This window comes from Eulemur rufifrons, chromosome 25, assembly GCF_041146395.1.
Source record: "Eulemur rufifrons isolate Redbay chromosome 25, OSU_ERuf_1, whole genome shotgun sequence".
In the NCBI taxonomy this organism is placed as follows: domain Eukaryota; kingdom Metazoa; phylum Chordata; class Mammalia; order Primates; family Lemuridae; genus Eulemur; species Eulemur rufifrons.
The window spans coordinates 1619097-1638972 of record NC_091007.1 but is presented as its reverse complement, the minus strand read 5'-3'; the positions used below and the strand labels follow the sequence as shown (position 1 = coordinate 1638972).

The 19876-nt window shown below is 47.3% G+C and overlaps 2 protein-coding genes across 6 annotated transcripts in view; one reads left to right on the top strand and one right to left on the bottom strand.

Annotated features, from left to right (window-relative positions):
• The window catches only part of FBH1 (F-box DNA helicase 1), a 36228-nt gene extending 27531 nt beyond the window's left edge, over positions 1-8697 (bottom strand). The window contains exon 1 of one of the 2 annotated variants that reach the window (XM_069458911.1): positions 8583-8697. In XM_069458911.1, coding sequence (XP_069315012.1) covers position 8583 — 1 coding nt within the window. In that variant the 5' untranslated portion in view covers positions 8584-8697. The remainder of the gene's footprint in view (positions 1-8582) is intronic. The other variant, XM_069458910.1, reaches the window with a different exon arrangement.
• Positions 8698-9056: 359 nt separating this feature from the next.
• On the top strand, positions 9057-19159 carry ANKRD16 (ankyrin repeat domain 16). Of its 4 annotated transcripts, none has more exons than XM_069458715.1 (8): positions 9057-9107; positions 9457-10073; positions 11352-11572; positions 13048-13090; positions 16009-16117; positions 16571-16732; positions 17598-17676; positions 18703-19159. In XM_069458715.1, the coding sequence occupies exons 2-8, from the start codon at positions 9760-9762 to the stop codon at positions 18840-18842; spliced, it is 1068 nt and encodes a 355-aa protein (XP_069314816.1). In that variant the 5' UTR covers positions 9057-9107; positions 9457-9759; the 3' UTR covers positions 18843-19159. The 4 variants fall into 4 exon arrangements, with proteins under 4 accessions (XP_069314816.1, XP_069314815.1, XP_069314817.1 ...); XM_069458714.1 differs by having other exon boundaries at positions 9067-9091; XM_069458716.1 differs by lacking the exon at positions 9057-9107 and having other exon boundaries at positions 9294-10073; positions 11352-11479.
• The last annotated feature ends 717 nt before the right edge of the window (positions 19160-19876 follow it).

Here is a 19876-nt window from a genome sequence, read left to right as displayed (position 1 = left end):
GTGATGGTATTAGGAGGCAGGAACCTTGGGAAGTGATTAGGTCATGAGGGTGGAGCCCCCACATGGGATTAGGACCCTTATGGAAGAGGCCCCAGAGAGCTCCCTCACCCCTCCTGCCACATAAGGACATAGAGAAAAGGCACCATTTATGAACCAGGAGGAAGGCTCTCGCCACACACAGACTCTGCCGGCACCTTGCTATCGGACTTCCCGCCTCCAGAACTGTTAGGTGGGATTTCTGTTGGTTATGGCATTTTGTTACAGCAGCCCAAATAAACTAAGACAGCACATGCTCCATGAACACTGAATAAGGGAACAAGGCTGACAAGGACAGCAGGTGGAAGTGTCAGGTTGGGAAGCACAGGACCTATGCCCTGGATCACCAGGAACGTGCTGCACATCTACTCTCATGTGGAACTTGGAAAGGGCAGACCCAAAGGGGGACCTCCCCAAAAATACCACGCCAGACAAGACAACATCAAGACTGTTCAGCCCTGGGCAGGTGCAGTGGTTCACACCTATAATCCCATCATTTGGGGAGGACAAGACGAGAGGATTGCTTGTGCCCAGGAATTCAAGACCAGCCTGAGCAACATAGTGGGACCTCGTCTCTACAAAAAACTTAAAAATTAGCCAGGCATGGTGGCACGTGCCTGTAGTCCCAGCCACTCGGGAGGCTGAGGCAGGAGGATCACTTGAGCACAGGAGTTCAAAGCTGCAGTGAACTATGGTTGGGCCGTTGCACTCCAGCCAGGGCAACACAGCGAAACTGTCTCCAAAACAAAAAAGACAAAAACAAGTTCAACCCCCAAAGGCACTGTTTTGCAAAAGTAGGTAATATGGACAGATTTTTATTTATGTTTTTATGTCATAATATACATCTGAATCTAAAATGCTTTTTGAAAAGATTAAATGTTTGCCGAAATCTAACAGCACAAGAGTAAAAGGAAGAGCTAATGGGAGTGTTGGAACATAATATTCTGCTTCCAGAGAGTTCTGGTATATTCCATTGTGTTCTGGCAAGAAGCCATGGAAGGAGCTAAGGTTAACCCCTGGGAGAGGGGCACCTAGACGGGAAGATCTGGCCTTTGTGTACTCATGTAAGTTGTCTATATCTGTGGTCCCCAACTCTGGGTACCAGTCCATGGCCTGTTAGGAAATGGGCTGCCCATCACTGTCTGAGCTCCGCACCCCACCCCACAACCCACGACAGCCCCGGTCTATGGAAAAATTGTCTTCCATGAAACCAGTCCCTGGTGCCAAAAAGGCTGGGGACTGCTGGTCTATTTTATACACGTGGAATGGTGTTACCTGAGCCATGACTTGGCTGGGAGGTAGAGCTGGCACATTTCTTGGATTTACATATCAAAAATAACTTTTCTAACTTGAGCTAGAGGTCAGGAAAACTAAACTGTACTTCAGGTCTCCAAGAAATAAAGGCCGTGACGCATTGCACTGGGAGCCAGGAGCCCTGTGTCCACCTCCTCCAGTTACACGAGTCACTTAATGTCCCCTCCAAACCCACAGAGGCTGTGTGGTACATCAGAAGGCCTCCTACACTTGGCAGGTGTGCCCACCACCAAAGCCCGGATTGCGTCCCTCACCTATGAAAGTGAGGATTATCATAACCTGCCATACTGAATTCATGGAATGCCACAATATATATGAAGTACTCACGACACCCGGGTTGAAGGTGACGACACCTGTCTCTACACCTACGTCATACCTAGCAACGGAAATGTCAGAAGAAGTCTGTGAATACCACATCAATCTCAGTGTCTCCTAAAAGGCACCATCAGTTTTATTTTAATAGCATGAATGTTCTTGCTAAATGGTTTAAAAAAAAAAAAAAAAAAAACACTACCGTGAAATTCTAAGCACCCTTCTATTCTTAATAGGCCTTTTTAAAAAGCAGTTCAAACGTAACTTTATCTAAATAAAGATGCTCAAATACAACCTTTTCCATAAAATTGTTCTTCCCTGAGTCACCCAAACCTAACAGAATTCCTCCCTCTGTACACAGCAAGTACATTTCACACCTCTCTTAAAGGGCATTTATTGTTAGAAGCCGTGTGTGACTCTTCAGGGAGCGAAGCTAAAGGGTGCGACGTGACGAAGACACACAGAGGGAAGCCGTGTCTAAACCAGGGGTTCTCGTGTACGGGGAGAGATCAGAACGGCTGGTGGGGCTTGCCAAACTGGATGAGGCCCCCAGAGACGCTCCGGCTGATCCCCTCCCAACCAAACTGGGTATTTGTACCCTCCTTGACTCTCTAACATAGTGACTAATATAAATGTGTCATAGCCCTCAGGTGTCAGGCCAGGAAACCACTGAGAATGTACAAAAACCATTCTGTCAAACAGAAGTTGCCCAGGCTCAAGGGAGCCCATTCACACACTGCCTTTTCTGTGATGGCTTTCTTGTGGTGTGACTTCTCTCTGTCTCCCACTCCTGGGGTCACCCTTTCCAGGACCCACGTAAGCTGTAGTGCTCAGCCCACGCCCAGCAGACGGGCACCCCAGCTTCCTGGTCCTTGCTGACTTCCAGGTGGTCATCACCTGGAGTGTGGCCCTTCACCAGTGCCCACATGTCCTCACCCTGACAACGGTCTGGTGCATCCCAGGCCACTCCACTCCTCTGACGGAGATGAGACCAGCCCCCCAGTCCTCACTAAAGCTCCACTACTGGGCATCAAAAGGCAAGGAGCGCGTCTCCCCAGCTCATCCTTCAAAGTGCTCGGCACATCGTTTCACAAACAACAGATGTTCAAACGCTTGAAGGAGGAGTCCACGGCTGTGATTCCTCCATTACACTTTCATTTGCCTGGCTCCATTTTTCTAATCTTCTTTATTGGAAAACAATTTACAAAACAAGTCAGAGAAAGTAAAACTGAGTGCTTCAGATTTTGTTGCAAAGACTGTTGTTCCTCTTCTCCCTGAGCACAGGGCCAGTCTACGCTGCCCAGTCCTGCGTGCATTTAGACATCGCCTTACGACTGGGCCTTAGCCAGCAGAGTGCAAATAAAAGCGGTGTGTGCCTCCTCCAGGGTTTCCTCCACTCTCCTTCTCTTCCAGCTAACTGGGAAGCTGATTCCCAGGACATCTTGAAGCCACGTGTTCAAAATGGAAGAGGCTCTAGCAGCCTGAGTCCTCCAATTGTTGCTTTAAAGACAGCCCCCCCAACCCTGCACATACACACACACACACACACACACACATACACACACACACACACACAAGCTCCAACCACCACCACCAACTGGCACCTCTGCAGACTGTCATGGGATTGAGAAATACACTTCTACTGAGGTCACTACATGTTTGGATCTATTTATTACTGCAGCAAAGCTTACCATAACCATTCTAGGATTGTTTGAAATTGATCCCAAATAATTCCCTTTCTTCCCCTTCCTTTACTAATCAGAATTCACATCAAAAAGTCCTCTAGAACTCATAGGTTACAGACCTAAATGGGTAAGAGGAAAACACTAAGTATCTAGAATTCCTGGAAGTAAAGATTATTAAACAATTGCTTTAGGGGCCGGGCACCGTGGCTCATGCCTGTAATCCTAGCACTCTGGGAGGCTGAGGCGGGAGGATCGCTCGAGGTCAGGAGTTCGAGACCAGCCTGAGCAATAGTGAGACCCCATCTCTACTAAAAATAGAAAGAAATTATCTGGCCAACTAAAAATACATATAAAAAAAAAACTTAGCCGGGCATGGTGGCACATGCCTGTAGTCCCAGCTACTCGGGAGGCTGAAGCAGTAGGATTGCTTAAGCCCAGGAGTTTGAGGTTGTTGTGAGCTAGGCTGACACCATGGCACGCTAGCCCAGGCAATAGAGCGAGACTCTGTCTCAAAAAAAAAAAAAAAATTGCTTTAAAAAACAAAAAAGTCAAATTAACTCTCTAGTACAAAGTACCTGATTACTGAAACTGCTCACAACACCACACCTACTTTAACGAAAGCCCACAGAGGGCAGCTTTGCTAACCTGGGTAGTTTACTAAGTCACCGAACCTCCCCCTGGTTGTTTCCCCACAGGCCTCCACTGTCTCCTGTCCCCGGGAACAGGCTCTGTAAGAGCAGCAAGTGGACCTTTAGCCTCCGGTGTCTCCCGAGAAGGTGACAGTGCACAGGGACAGAGCCTGTTTTCACAGGGATTCTGCTGTTTGACAGGTCCAGTCACAGCCCGGGAAGCCCAAGAGCCCAACCTCAGCAGTTAACTGTGTTCTCTCTCAACTCCAGCACTGTAAAAGAACAAGCTAGGAAGCACTTCACAGGAATAAAACCACCCTGCCATTGAGATACTTACAATCATTCTTTGTAGGAGTATGCATTTAATGTGTGACTTGCACAAATTGTTTTTAATATACTTTCATGTTGTTATTTTATACCATCCCATTAATAACAATTATTTGTATAAGTACGTATTTAACACATCTTCCACCCTAGATTGAAAGCTCTATGGTCTAGGGGCGAGCAAGGAGCTTACCCCCAGCATATATGGCCGCGTGAGCAACTGCTGATTAAACGAACAAATGTGCAACTGCAGCACTTCCTTCTAAGTTCAGCCTGTCTCCCTTGGCTTTGGAGCTCTAAACTGTCTTATACTTCCTAAGTGCTCTACGGCACTTGCAGTTCTTTCCCTTCTCTGTCTCTCTCTCTCTCTCTCTCTCTCTCTCTATATATATATATTTTTTTTTTTTTTTGAGTCAGAGTCTCGCTCTGTAGCCCTGGGTAAAGTGCAGTGGCGTCATGGTAGCTCACTGCAACCTCAAACTCCTGGGCTTAAGCGACCCTCCAGCCTCAGCCTGCCAAGTAGCTGGGACTACAGGCATGTGCCACCATGCCCAGCTAATTTTTCTATTTTTAGTAGAGATGGGATCTCGCTTTCGCTCAGGCTGGTCTCGAACTCCTGAGCTCAAGTGATCCTCCCACCTCAGCCTCCCAGAGTGCTAGGATGACAGGCGTGAGCCACTGTGCCCGGCCTCTTTCCTATATTCTCATTTGATCCTCACAGCAACCCTATGATTGCGCCATGATTAAACTGGGGCTCACAGAAGACTCGCTTGACGTCACAACATAGCTCATCTGTGATGGTGCCCACTCCAGGACTTAGGTCTCTGACTCCCCAACCCCAGTGGGCTTCCTACTGTAACATCCTTTCTTCTATAGCTGGAAGGCTTTAAAGCAGCTTCTAAAAACCTCGTTTATCACTTTTTTAATCATTGTGAAATATCAGAACCAAATAAATTTAATAACAAGTATTTAGAAAACATAAGGAACATATCACTAAATACTGTAGACTCAAAATGGAAAAACTTCAAAATATTTTGCCCCCATAAGCTCTAAAAGAAACAAATGCAGAAAGAAAACACTACAGTTCTAGCTCCTTCCTGGGTATGCACTCTTGACCAAGAGCCAGGTCCCTCCCGGCCACCACATCCTGCTTCTCTGTAAACCCAAAAGGTCCAAGTCAGCAGGCTCAATCTTCCCCAGGTCCTCTGACACCCTGAAATACCTACTATTCCCTTGGAGACAGCACTCATTTACGACAGCAAGCAAAAATGGGGCAGGGCTTTTCACATTATGTTTCTAAAAGGAAAGAAGGAATGTTAGAAAAAGGGAAAAAAAAAACACTATTTACTGTCTAGAATACATTTTTATATATTTAAAAGCCTTTTTCTATACTCAATTTATTCCACAACCACTTTTAAGTATCTACTATGTCCCAGATTCATTATAAACTCCATGAGGCCTTTCTCTTGTGGTATCCTTGGTGCTAAATGCTATTTTAGACATTGACAATACAAAAATGAATTACCCTGCCCATAAGGCGGCTACCAAAACAAACACACGTTACTAAACATAAGGCAACATATAAGTGTTACATAAATACATGCATGAAGTGCTACGGCAGTAAAGAAAAGCAGGCAGACTTAGGAAAGTTGAAAAGGCTTTATGAAGAGTCGAGCCTTGAAAGATTAGTGGGATTCAGTAAGACAGAAGAAACAGTATGTGCAAAAATACAGAGGTATGACAATGCACTGGTGTGGAAGAAAAGCTGGGTTTCACTGACCGGGAAATGACAGGAGACAAGGATGGAAAAGGGAACTGGAGCCACAGACTACAAAGGTCCTTAAATAAAATGCTAAAAAAAAAAAGAAACTGGACTTTATTGTGCAGGCAATTCTGGGCATCACCCAGTTTTCAAGCAGGCTCATTACATAATCAAATTTACACTTTAGAACAGCGACTCAGGAGGTATGCTGCAGGATGGACACAGAGATTGTCAGGAAAACAAGTCAGAAAGCCACTGGACCAGCCCAGGTGAGAGCTGGCAAAGACCTGAGAGCAGCAGAAATTGGGCAGACCAGGTGGGCGAATACCAACAAGGCTTTTTTGACGAGACTGGAAGAGCAAGATAAAAGAGAAAGAGCAGCAAAGATAACTGACATTTCTAGCAGAACATTAAGAGAGACGATAACGTCATTAACCATGCTAAGGAGTAAAGAAGAAAGTGGTTTTGTTTTAATTACTTTTTCCTGGAGTGAGAGGGAAGGTCTAAAGTTTCAGTTTGGAAAATAATTTTTGTTTTGATTTTCAGTTACCTGTGGAATACCACGTTAAGTTCCAGGGGTACTTTGAAATATGAGACTGGTCTTCAAAAGGCACAGGGATGACAGTTGAAGATAAGAGATTTGAGATGCTTAGGTGATAAATTTCTAGGAGTAGGTCACTTCATAGCCAGAAGAGCAAAGACAGAATCCAAATTCAGTTTCCAAATAAAATCAGCCTAGGAAGGATAGAGGGATACGATAAACAGACAAAAGATGACGGCAACAAATCCGAAATTAGAATTCTAAGTCTAATACCAGTAGTTTGGCGTCCACACACGCTCACAAATCACGAAACATGTCAAATGATCAATATACCAATGAGTACAGCTGAATACTCCATAACCATGAAATAGGTGAGAAAAAGGCAAGACAGCCAGGTAGCAAATCACGTCAATAACGACTACATAGGAAATTAGTAAAGGCCAGACCACAAACTCCAAAAGCCTGCACAAAAGAAATGGGCAGCCCAACCAGGAAAACAGCGAGATCCCAGAAATAGCTCTCTATCCGTCAGCTTACTGTGTAGATCCCACCCCTCTAAACTGTGCTTCTGCTCCAGAAAATCACAAGGGCTGTGGGACAGATTCATATACATTATTATCCAGCTATCCAAAAGAGATACAGACCAAAATAAGTACATAAAGAAGACAGGAGAGGTAGAATTGGATTTAGAACACCAATTAAGTAACCCATTATTCTGGACTCAAATATTCCAGTCTATTGTGAACCCATGTGTCCCAATTATGTTTAAAGTAACAGGGAAACTGGAGACGTAATGCAAGAGAAAATGTCGTTTGTAATTGGGTTGGAGGAGAGCAGAGAGAAGACAGTATGAAGCCACCAGATGCCTCAACTTCCAGTTTGTACTGACTCCAACACTGCTCTGCAGTTCTAAACTTTTGTGCATTTCACAGTGCTTTTATATCTTCTTTTTTTTCTGAATGACAAGAGACAATGCAACAACGCCAGCAAAGCTGATACCTGGACCTAGTTCTGTTTCCAGTGACTACCCACATAAGCAAGTTCCCTTAACCAAACTGAATCTGCTCATGAGTAAAATGGGCTTCTTTTCATGGGCTCATACCAGAGATCTTTTTTTATTCTGTCTCCGCTTATTTTAGCACAGTGTCAGGCACTAGCAGACACTTCAATAGATCTCAATAGATCCTACCTGTCTTTCCAGAAGACTTTATAACCTATATACTTTCGTGGGAAAATCACTAACTTCATTAGGCCTCAATTTCCCCACCTGTAAAACCAGAGTGATGCCTTACAGGGTTGTTTGCAGATTAAAGTGCTTTGTAAACCTCAGAGTACAATGTAAAATGTAAACGGTAATTGCTTTTAAGCTTGGCAAATAACAGCGACTCCCATTTTACCCCTAAAGGAACTGCAGACAGCAAGAGTTTAAATGATTAGCACCTACTAAGGTCGGGTAAGGAACCCAACGCCCACCCGAACCTCTTCCACCACGCATACAGCTTGCTCAGATCTCCACGTACCCTCCAAAAGTTCCAGGCCTTCCCACACCACCTTAGTCTCCTATGTTCAGGTAAGACAGAAAGAGGCTGCAAAGGAAAGCGGGACAAGGGGCAGCATAAAATGACTCGCCCAAGGTCAAACGTCGGAGCGGGCAGGAAAGCCTGGCATGCCCGCAACGGAGGCCGCGTCCCCCGGGCATCCTCCTACAACCCCCTGAGCAACGACGAGCTGCCCGTCCTGGGCCTCGGGGAGCAGCGCGGGGCCGCGCCCGGCTCGAGCTTGGCGGGCACCCCGGCCTGCCCGTGCACCCCGCCGCGCCCCGCACCTGCCCGCGGACGGCCGGGCCCACCCCCACGCTCGGCCCGGCGCCCAGGGCCCCACCCCCGCGCCAGGACCCCCGCGCAGGACCCCGGAAGGCTGAGTTTCCCACGCGGCGGCGCCCCGCCCGCGCTCCCTGCCACGTCTGCGGCCTCACGCACTACGGCATTCCGCACCGGGGCCCCAGCCGCCGCTGCCGCCGCCGCCGCCGCCGGGCCCGCGCCGCCAGCCGCCCAGCCCAGCGTCCCCCGGTAGCCAGCTCCTTCTCGCCCGGACCGCGAGCCCGAGACGGCCGCCGACTTCCTCCGCGAGCTCCGCCCCGCCGTAGGCCCGGGAAGCGCCCGCCGCCGGAACGGACGGACGGACGGCGCAGCCAGTCGGGACGTACGACCAGAGGGGGCGTGCTGACGGACGGCCCCCGCGACCAATCGGAACGCACTATAGGAGGGGGCGCGGCCACTTCTACCGAGCCACGCCCCATCTGCGCTTCCGTTCGGGCCGAGGTGGCGAGGGAAAGTTTCCCAGAGTTCCTCCGAGCTGCCCGGGTGCCCGCGGGGCTGCGGCGGCCGAGGGGCGGGGACGGGGCGGCCGCGGGCCGGGTTGGGGGGGGGGGGCACCGGGTGACGGGTGACCGAGTGAGAGGGGCGAAGACGGCGCGGCCGCGAACCGGGTGAGGGGGTGACTAGGTGAGGGGGGCGAGCACGGGGAGGCCGCGGGCCGGTGAGGGGGTGGGCACGGGCGGCCACAGGCCGGTGAGGGGGAGACTCGGTGAGGAGGCGGGTACGGGCCGGTGAGGGGGAGACTCGGTGAGGAGGCGGGCATGGGGCGGGCGAGAGGGAACTCGGTGAGGGGGCGGGCACGGGCGGCCGCGGGCCGGGCGAATGGGGACTCGGTGAGGGGCGGGCACGGCCACGCTGGGCGGTCTCCGGAGCCACCCCTTCCCAGGCGTAACGGCCCGGCGCGCCCCTTGCAGGCCGCTCCGGCCCACTTCAGGGCTGGGCGGTGGAACAGCGCGCCCCACCCTGTTGTTTTCAGCCCTGAACCACGCCGGTGCCGTGGCAGCTCCGGAAGCGGACGCGCCCGGCTTCCCGGCGCCGCGTGCCCTCTCCCGCTCCCGGAGCCGTGGTCTCCGCGTAGACGGCCCAGCGCCCCTGGGAAGGCGCCCCTGCGGCGCGCTCGCCACCGACCGCCCCGTCCCCTGAGGAGTCGCCTCCCCACGCTGGGGCCCGGGCGCCCGTGGAAGGGTCACGTGCGGGAAGCGGAAGCCGGGCTCGCTCTGGGCTTCTCCCAGCCGGACCGCCCGGGTCCCTTCCACCCGCTGCCAGCCTGGCCACGTTGATGGCCCCGCCCGGGGACCCGCGGCGCCTCTGCAGGCTGGTGCAGGAGGGCCGGCTGCGCGCCCTGCAGGAGGAGCTGCAGGCGGCCGGTGGCTGCCCCGAGATGGCCGGGGACACCCTGCTGCACTGCGCCGCCCGCCACGGGCGCCGGGACATCCTGGCCTATCTGACTGAGGCCTGGGGCATGGACATGGAGGCTGCCAACCGAGACTACAAGCGACCTCTGCATGAGGCCGCCTCCATGGGCCACCAGGACTGCGTGCGCTACCTGCTGGGCCGAGGGGCGGTTGTCGACTGCCTGAAGAAGGCCGACTGGTAGGTGGCGGGGTCCAGAAAGACACCTGGCCTCCCCACTCCCTCCAGAATTGTAGGTACTATATTTCTGTGTACTTTGTCCCCTTGGACACCATAGCTTTTCTCAGCGACTAGTTCTCCCCCGAGACCTGCTCCGTGGCAGGGTCGTCCTACCTTTCCCTACTGTATCGCAGATGATCTCCGATGTACTTTGTTTTTGCTCTTGTGGGTTAACTAGTCCAGGCGGTTACTTCCCTTTGTATAGAATACAATCAAGCAGAACGTAGTCAAACTGCATTGTGTGTACTAGGTACAGCCCTGGGATGCAACGTTCTGGGGACTTCTAGCTAAATTACTAGTGTACCAATTGTATTGTTTTAATTGGCATTGCTGCAATCAGTATCCTTACTCAGATTTCATCAGTTACGCATGCCTTTGTGTGTGTAGAGCACTACGAGATTTTATCACCCAGGTGTAGCTTTGCATAGCCACCACCACAATCAAGACGCTTTACTGGGCCATCACAGGAACCAGTTACATTTTGTTTTTTAGATTAACATTGTTTTTATTATTTTTATTTTCTTTAGAGACAGGGTTTTGCTCTGTCTCCTAAGCTGAAGTGGCATAGTGAATCATAGCTCACTGCAGCCTCAAACTCCTGGGCTTAGGTGATCCTCTGCCTCAGCTTCCTAAGTAGCTAAGACTACAAGTGTGCACCACCACACCTGGCTAATTTTTATTTTTTTTTTCGGGATGGGATCTTGTTATGTTGCTCAGGCTGGTCTCCATCGTCTGGCCTCAATTAATCCTACTGCCTAAGCCTCCCAAAGTGCTAGGATTATAGGTGTGAGCCACCATGCCTAGCCTCGGCATTGTTTTTAGTACTCACTGTGTCAGGTTCCTTAAAGGCTGTGAATCTCTTAAGGTTCAGGAACATACCGAAGTCCATCTTCCCCACTTGGTCGGGGATATAGACCTGGTAGTTCTGAGGATTGTCTATGGTTTTTATTATCTATGCTCCAGTTCACTGCTATCTGTGAAGTGGTTCATAAGCAGCTTGGCCTCCCAAGAACCCCCTTTCTGGAGGTGCACATTCATCACAATCATTTTCCCGTTGTTATTTCTCCCAGGGTCCTCACAGCAGGCAGAGAAGTGGCCAGTCAAAGCTCCGGCTTCCCAGACCCCTGAATCCTCTAGGTTTTCCATCTGTGCTAAAGATACGCGTTTTCAGAAGACCTGGCCCCTCACTTTTCATGTCCCAGCTGCTTCCATCTGACAGCTTGTCCTGGTTGGCCTTAGGACTCCTCTGATGATGGCCTGCACAAGGAAGAATCTCGAGGTGATCCAGGACCTTGTGGAACATGGCGCCAGTGTTCTCCTGAAGAACAAAGATGGCTGGAACAGTTTCCACATTGCCAGTCGAGAAGGTGACCCTCTGATCCTCCAGTATTTGCTCACTGTTTGCCCAGATGCCTGGAAGACAGAGAGCAAAATTAGAAGAACTCCTCTGCACACCGCAGGTACAAACCACAGCTCTGCTGGCATGCAGGTACACATGTGCAGCCTGCTTCACCCAGCACTGCCGAAACCTCTTCTTGTTCAAGTCACTCGCAGGGGAACAGAGGTCAGGAAATAAGAGCATTTTGGGGCCTGTAACCATAGTTATTTTCTGAAGCTAATGTAACTTGGCTACCATGCTCTTCTGGTATCAGTTCACTTTTCATGTCTAGCTGTCTCATTCACCCTAGATAGTTAGCTTGTAAGCTGATTCTGTTCCTCATAAAGTTCCTTGGGCAAGGAAATTAGTCTCTCTCATTGACAAAATAATGATGGTAGTGATGCCCATGTCACAGGGTTATTTTGGGGTTTAAAGAGCATGATATATGTAAATCCCTCAGATGATGCTTGGCACATAGCACAAAGAACTGGTTGCTGCTATTTTCTTTATCATTTCCACATTGTCATTGCTAGGGGCAGGAGGAAAAGAGACTATATTTTCTCATGTCCTTAGTAATGCCTACTGCAGTGCTATACATTTAAATAGATAACTTATAATTAAATATCTGGGCCCAAGTATAGTTGACTTATAGTGATAATGTCAAATATAAATTTGGGATATAGTTTTCCTTATTTGGAGGAGTCATCCTTAACTCTGGATTATCTGTTTATAGATTATTTTAAATTAGTAGAAAATAAAATTGCTGTGATGTCAGAAGTGGATATTAAGGAGCCCAAGAGTCCAGATCTAGAAATTTAGAAAATAATTTTTAGCCTTCTAGGTAACACACTGAATTAGGATGCAGAGCTTTTAGTTTCTGTAAAAATCAAGACCTAGAATATATAGTCTAGGAAATATGTGTGCAATCATTCTCTAGCCACAGTTGGCAGTTAAGGACCAAGGAAACCTTTTTAAAACTTAGCAAGTTAGTAGAAAAACTTTTCTCCAGCTTGTGAATTATTTGACCAGCTTCCTGGAGAAACAATTAGCACCCCGTCGTTCACCCAAAATAGTGGAGGACAGATAGTCAAAATCTCTGTTGTTGAATATAGTTACTTTAGTAGGAGAATTAAATTAGCACACCTTGCTGCTAATTCACACATAGGTTGAGTGAACTCACTTCCACTATAGCTTTCAGCACATCGTTATCCACCCTGGTCTCAGGTCACCCACGTGGCCCATTTTCAAGATTAAAATCACCAGAACAGAACATTTGAAACCATCAACATGCTATGTGTTCATTAGCCACATCCTTCCTAAACACTTTGTTGATATTTTGAGCTATCTGCGCTGCATTGGTTCTATAACAGAACTCATATTAAAAAAATAACTCGAATTTTTGACTTATCCATAGTTTCTCAAAAAAAAAAATTTGAAAGATAATCACAAGCCAAACTCTGCATTTGCAAGTCTGAGGATGTACCTTCACAATAAAAATTTTCTAAATTTCTCGATCTGTGCACCAAAAAGCTCTAACTCTCAACTCTCTTCTCCTAGCAATGCATGGCCACTTAGAGGCAGTAAAGGTGCTTCTTAAGAGGTAAGAACAATACAACAAATTGGGGAAAATATTTGATATTTATGATAATTACTAACTCATAATTATGATAATTGAGTTTATACCAGTGCTAGGTAAAGAGCTCAGACACACTGTTAAGAAAGAAACTACAACCTGAGCAAGAGTGAGACCCCGTCTCTACTAAAAATAGAAAGAAATTAGCTGGACAACTAAAAATATATAGAGAAAAAATTGGCCGGGCATGGTGGCGCATGCCTGTAGTCCCAGCTGCTCGGGAGGCTGAGGCAGGAGGATTGCTTAAGCCCAGGAGTTTGAGGTTGCTATGAGCTAGGCTGACATCATGGCACTCTAGCCCTGGCAACAGAGTGAGACTTTGTCTCTTAAAAAAAAAAAAAACTGTCAAAAGAAAAATGAGGCCAGACACAGTAGTTCATGCCTATAATACTCCACTTTGGGAGGCCGAGGCAGGAGGATTGCTTGAGGCCAGGAGTTTGAGACCAGCCTGGGCAATGTAGCAAGACCCCATCTCTTAAAAATTTAGCCAGGCATGGCACGGTGGCACACATCTGTAGTCCTATCTACTTGGAAGGCTGAGGAAGGAGGATTACTTGAGCCCAGGGGTTCAAGGTTGCAGTGAGCTATGATTGTGCCACTGCACTCCAGCCTGGGCACAGAGTAAGACCCTGTCTCTTAAAAAATATATACACACAGATACATAGATGTATAAAACAAAAATAGCTAACGAAATGCATGAGAAAAACATGTTTTTGATGGCAAAATTATCCATTTCTCTATTTATTCAACAAACATTTACACATTCAGTGTCTCACTTAAACTAAGCCCTGCCCCTTATGCAGGGGCTACAACAGAAATGACGACAGACGTGGTTGCTGCCCTCCACGAACTCACAGACTGGCAGGGAAGACGGGTTGTGAACAAGTCCTGTTAGTCTGAGGAGCATTACAGGAATTGCAGGATCCCTACGGAGTACTTAACAGGAAGACCCAACTTGGCCTAGGAATAAAGAATCTCAGCGGCAGCCATGTTTCAGCTGTGACCTGAAGAAAAGATAGAAATTAGCAGAGAGTGAAAGGCAAGGGAGCATCCCAGACAGAGCTAACAGCATCTGTGGATGTTCTGAGCCAGGAAAAAGCATAGTACATGCTGAGACACTGAAAGACGTCCAGAACGTGCTGAAGCCTGAACAGTGCAAGGGAGGACAGATGCTGTCAACCATGTCCAGGATTTCAGAGTTTATTCTAAGTATTTAAGAAGTTGCGGAAGCCAGGCACAGTGGCATGCTCCTATAGTCCCAGCTACCTGGCAGACCAAGGCAGAAGGATCACTTGAGCCCAGAAGTTCTCGGCCAGCCTGGGCAACATAGCAAGACCCTATCTCTAAAAGACAAAAACAATTGAGGGGGGAGAAAAAGAAGCCATTGAAGGGTTTTAAGCAAAGGGATCATAAGAAATGTGCAGTTCTCAAAGATCCTCTGTCCTGTAGTTGCAAAATAGAGAATGGATTGGCGGGAGGCTGGAGGGTGCTGCATGAAATGAGGGGAGAGATAATGGTGGCTCAACTAGGGAAATGACTGCAGGGAGGAAGAGAAAGATTGGGGAGGTTTAAGGAGCAGAGTCCGCAGGGCCAGGTGACTAAGCCTCACCCAGGCGATAAAGGGGCTGGGGGAGAAGTCAGGATGTCTTGCAGGTGTCTAGACACTGAGGTGTCTAACTGTGGAGGAGCAGGTTTTGGGGGAGAAGACGATCCTGTCACTTCTGGACACACTGAGTGTCATGTGCCCGTGGGATATCCAAGCAAAGGCGGCAAGCAGCCAGGCAGACGCAGGTGGGCCGAGGGACAAGCGTGGGACCATCACCGTAGAGACGGTGATTGAAGCCAGAAGAGAAGAGCGCTTAGCACTGTGCCCCGACAGCGTTGCCATGTGCAGGGCTTGCCTGCCCCAAATGGGAGCATGCTGGGTTGCCTGCAGATTGATAGATATTCTTTCCTGCATTCATTCAAGAAACGTTTTTCAGGCACTTCCTGTGTGTTAGGTTCTGGGTGATAAACAGTCCTTTCTGTAACGGAGCCTATAGGCTGGTGTGAGAGACAAGTATAGACGGATAATCCCACAAGGAAATACCATATAATTACAAACGCAATACTGCAGAGGAAAAGTACAAGATGCTGTGAGAGCAAAGGTCCTCGTGTAGATCTGGGTGACGGGGACAGCCCGTGGGGAGGTCCCATCCACGGTGCAAGTGAGAGTGCGCTGGAGAACAGTGGGCGCTGCTGCTCCCGCAGAGGCGCAGCCATGCAAAGGCAGGAAAGGGCTCCGCACCCGGGGCCCAGGGAAGAGCAAGGCCAGCCCAGGCAGGAGACCTAGAGAGGGAAGCAGGTGCCATGTTATTCTGGCCCTTGGAGGTCATGCAGATACTGGAGGTTTTGTCCTTTGTGCAGGGTAGGGGGCAGTTTTAAGGCTTTTTCCACTTGGAGTGTGGCAAGAGGACGGTGGTTGCTGTGGAGAACGGCTCGGCAAGGCAGGAGTTGAGGCGAGAAGCAGGTGGGGAGGCCATTGCCAGTTGACTCGGTCTTAAGGGGTAGAAGTGGAGTGGAAAGGAGGAGACGGAGGTCTTAAATATTTTGGCTGTAGAATTGAGAGAGGTGGGGGGTCGGTTGGGTATGAAGAATAAGGGGAAGGTGGTGGCAAGGCTGACTTCGAGGCTTCTGGCATGATAAGCCGGTGAGAGGAAGGTGCCATCAAACGGGATGGACAAAGTTAAAGGAGCAGCGCGTTTGCCGGGGGAGATCTTGTGCTCTGTGAGCACTCCAGACTGCCCTGGGTCATTTGTCGGCATGCAGGTCATCAGGTGTCACCTGTCCCTTGGGGTTGAGGTGGTGAATTTTCTCAGCTCTCTTACTTGGGGTTTTGGCTCTAGGTGCCAATATGATCCTGACTGCAAAGACAACTGTGGCGTTACCCCCTTTATGGACGCGATTCAGTGTGGTCATATCGACGTGGCCAGGCTGCTCCTGGAAAAACACAAGGTATAAATGGTTTTGTCTGATTCTTTTGGCCCTTCCTACGCATTTTAGATGATAGGATAAGCAGAATACATTGTTATTTGGATGGTGGGTTCAGACCCCAGTTCTGCCAGCCTCCCCGTGATCTCTTTAAGCATCGTGTTCCAATCTGTAAAACACAGACAAATTTAATTTTGGAAGGTTCCCACCAGAATTAAATAATGCACATAAAGCAGTTAGCAAAATAAGTATTCAATGAACAGTAGCCATTTGGTAGTAGTAACAACAAACTGTCTCTGCTGGCTGCTTTTGGCACCATAGCCTGGAGCACTGAATCTTAACCATTTTTTTGGTTAGAGAGTCCTTTGAGAAGCAGGCAAAAGCTGCCTCCGAGTTTTGCCACAATGTCAATAGGTGCCCAGACCCAGGTTTCTCTGCTTCTCAGCTTCTTTGCTCCTCTCTCCTCTGTCCCATCAGGTTTGCCTTTCAGCCGAGGACAGGCTGGGCGCCCAGGCTCTGCACAGGGCAGCAGTCACAGGGCAGGATGAAGCCATCCGATTCTTGGTCTCTGAACTTGGCGTGGAAGTAGATGTGAGAGCAACATCAACCCACCTCACGGCGCTTCATTATGCAGCGAAGGTTTGTTTTCCTCATGACAGCATCCCTGCTTCCCCAGGCTTGCCTCACTCCACTGAGGGATACCTCCATAGCCTTGGGTTCTTTGGATCTGTTTCTGTGGAAGAAATTGCCCACGATGTACTCCTGAAATAGTCATGATTCTGAAGTCCTTTATCTCTTTGAATAGAAACCTGGCATTATTTTGTCTCTAGGCAAGAACTGAAAAAAACCTTTTACTGCATACAATGCCTGGGCTTTATGCCTCCTCTCCCCCCAGTTTTTTGTTTTCAGGAATAATGCTTTTTGAAGCCATAAAGATCTATTGTATGAAATTCCTGGCTCTCTCTTTAATCCTGGATTTCAGAAGTTAGTATCTTTTTAACTGGGGCGAAGGAATTGCATTTACCAGGCTGTCTACTGTATAAAATATTGAAGATAAGTAAAAATGTTTCACTAGAAAAGTCACCATTTTAAAGGTAGGAGTCTTTTGTGTATTGTCTTTAACATTTTTATGAGAGATTATTATCTATTCTAGTTTGCCCTAAAAATTTTAGCAGAGTATATTTGCTTGGGAAGTTTTGGAATTACGGATTCTGTATGAATTACAAGATTTATGCTACTTACTCTAATGGAAACCCAAATGCATTGGGTCAATAATTTTGCCCAGATTCAGTCATCTATATGCTAATCATTAAATGTCACCAGAATCTTTATTTTGTGACTTATCCTAGAATTTGAGAGTGACATGTTGTCTTCCTTTACATAGGAAAATTCAGTTTTAACACTTGACTATTTTAGAAAAAGCACCTAATATGCATTAGAGTTTGTGTTTAAGGGTTTCCTTTTGTCTTTATCACAGTGATAATGAGTTTATTTCAACACTCAGGAAGGACATACAAGCACAATTCAAACCCTCTTATCCTTGGGTGCTGACATCAGCTCTAAAGATGAAAGAAATCGATCAGGTATGACTGATTTCTACATATGCCTTGAAAATAATAAATTGAATTTAAATAATACATATACTTTTATACTTAAAGCATTGGTTTTAATATTATTCTTCTAATAGCTCAGCAACTTTTCCTTAAAATGGCCTTTGCTCTGTTTGCAAAGCCGTAGAACTATTGCTATTACCATGACGATGGTGTTGACTGCTACTCATTACTGCTTTTGTAGCTACTGTTGTTATTTTAAACCCGTAACAATGTTTGTGTCATAAAAGCACTTGCTAATCCATTATCACACCTGCTATCCAGGTATTATATAGATTTTTCACAGGTCATCTGTCTTTGGGGTATATTTAGAAACTATGTTCACTATAACTGTTTAAGTTTAGGGCTCAGAAGTATATTCTCAGAGCTAATTCTTTAGGCTTAGACTTCAGAATAAACCCTCTAAGGAGGGTTGACCATCTTGCAAGGGTTTAGTAGGATCTTTAACATGTTTCAAAGACTGGCAGATAACTACTCACTCTAGGTCTGGAAAGGGCAGCCACCAAGCCCAGGAAGGGACGCAGACCAGCGATGCTCTCGGACTCTCAGTGATGATTTCTACACCCAGAATGGGAAGCTTGGTCAACAGTTTTTCTTTTTGTCACATCATTCTTATTCATGGTGATATTTTGTACTCACAAAATGAATTCAACAAAACTTTGAGAAAGTTTTCTGTACCATTTAAAATGTGTTTCTATAGCACTGAGGAGTGAGTATAAGGAGGACGTCTCCTGTTTCTCATTAACTTGCTCTGTTGCTTTAGACAGTTTCTTAAATCCTCCCTAATAGTATTTTTATCTTTAATACTATATTCAACCCAATCAGGTTAAAAAGAAACATGTTGACCCAGTATAAGCAAAGTCATGGGGATGGATTTTGGCAGTACAAAATCTGTATAATTGAAAGAATCAATATTTCTACTGGACACAGTCGACTCCTGAGGTCAGTATTGCTCCAGGGATCACGCACTGAGTCTGTGTGGTTTCTGTCACCCCTCAGCCCTGCATCTGGCCTGTGCGGGTCAGCACGTGGCCTGTGCCGAGTTTCTCCTGCAGTCAGGCCTGAAGGATTCCGAAGACTTGACGGGCAGCCTGGCTCAGCAGCTCATAGGGGGAGCAGCTCCAGCCACAACGCGATGACGTGGACATTTCTGAAAGGAGGTGATAAAGTACATGGTAATTTACGTCCCACTTCTTAAATCATGCGCAGATTCCGTGAAACCAGTCGGTAGCCGCTTTCCATCTCCTCCCCCCCCTGCCCTCCTGCACACCCTCCCCCTGCTGAGGATTTCCTGATGCTCGGAGGCTGGGTTCCTCGCCCCCAACTGGCACCCTGTGGAGTCCGGAGCACAGTCATAATCTTTTCATAGTCCACATCTCACTTTTTATACCCTTAAAGTGGAATTAGATGTTTATGAGATCAGTCTCTGGAATCCTTAGATGCATGAATATAATATAGTCTATATACTTTTACAAATATATGAAATGTTTTATAATACTGTATGGTGAGGCAATGATAATATTAAAAATGTAACATAAATTGCTATTAGTTTGAGCCATAAAACATAATTGGCCTGTTTATTTTCTTCCTTCGTAGGCTTGTATTTGGTCATTACAGCGGACCAACTTTTGGTTTCATAGCCAGGAAGGAAATGCTTATAATCTGTTTACACAGACATTTACAGGGAATTAATGAAAACTTTTATATATTATAAGCGTTGCTAGTTAAGCTATAAAGTTTTAATCTTGAGGGTTTTTGTTTGTTTTAGCAGATAAGTTCTGTATTGGCACCCTTTCGTTCTTATGTAGAAAATAACTAAGGTATTTCCAAAACTTTTCTATCAGCCTGAGTTGAAGAATGGGGTTTTTGTTCTTATAACCTACAGGTTACATTTCCTGTCCTGTCCCATTCGCCCACCAAAGCCCCTGACTATTAAGGAATGAAGCGCTCAACATTACAACTTTTTTTTTTTTTTGAGACAGAGTCTCACTCTGTTGCCCTGGCTAGAGTGAGTGCCGTGGCATCAGCCTAGCTCATAGCAACCTCAAACTCCTGGGCTTAAGCAATCCTACTGCCTCAGCCTCCCGCTTGGCTGGGACTACAGACATGAGCCACCATGCCCGGCTAATTTTTTCTGTATGTATTTTTAGTTGGCCAGATCATTTCTTTCTAT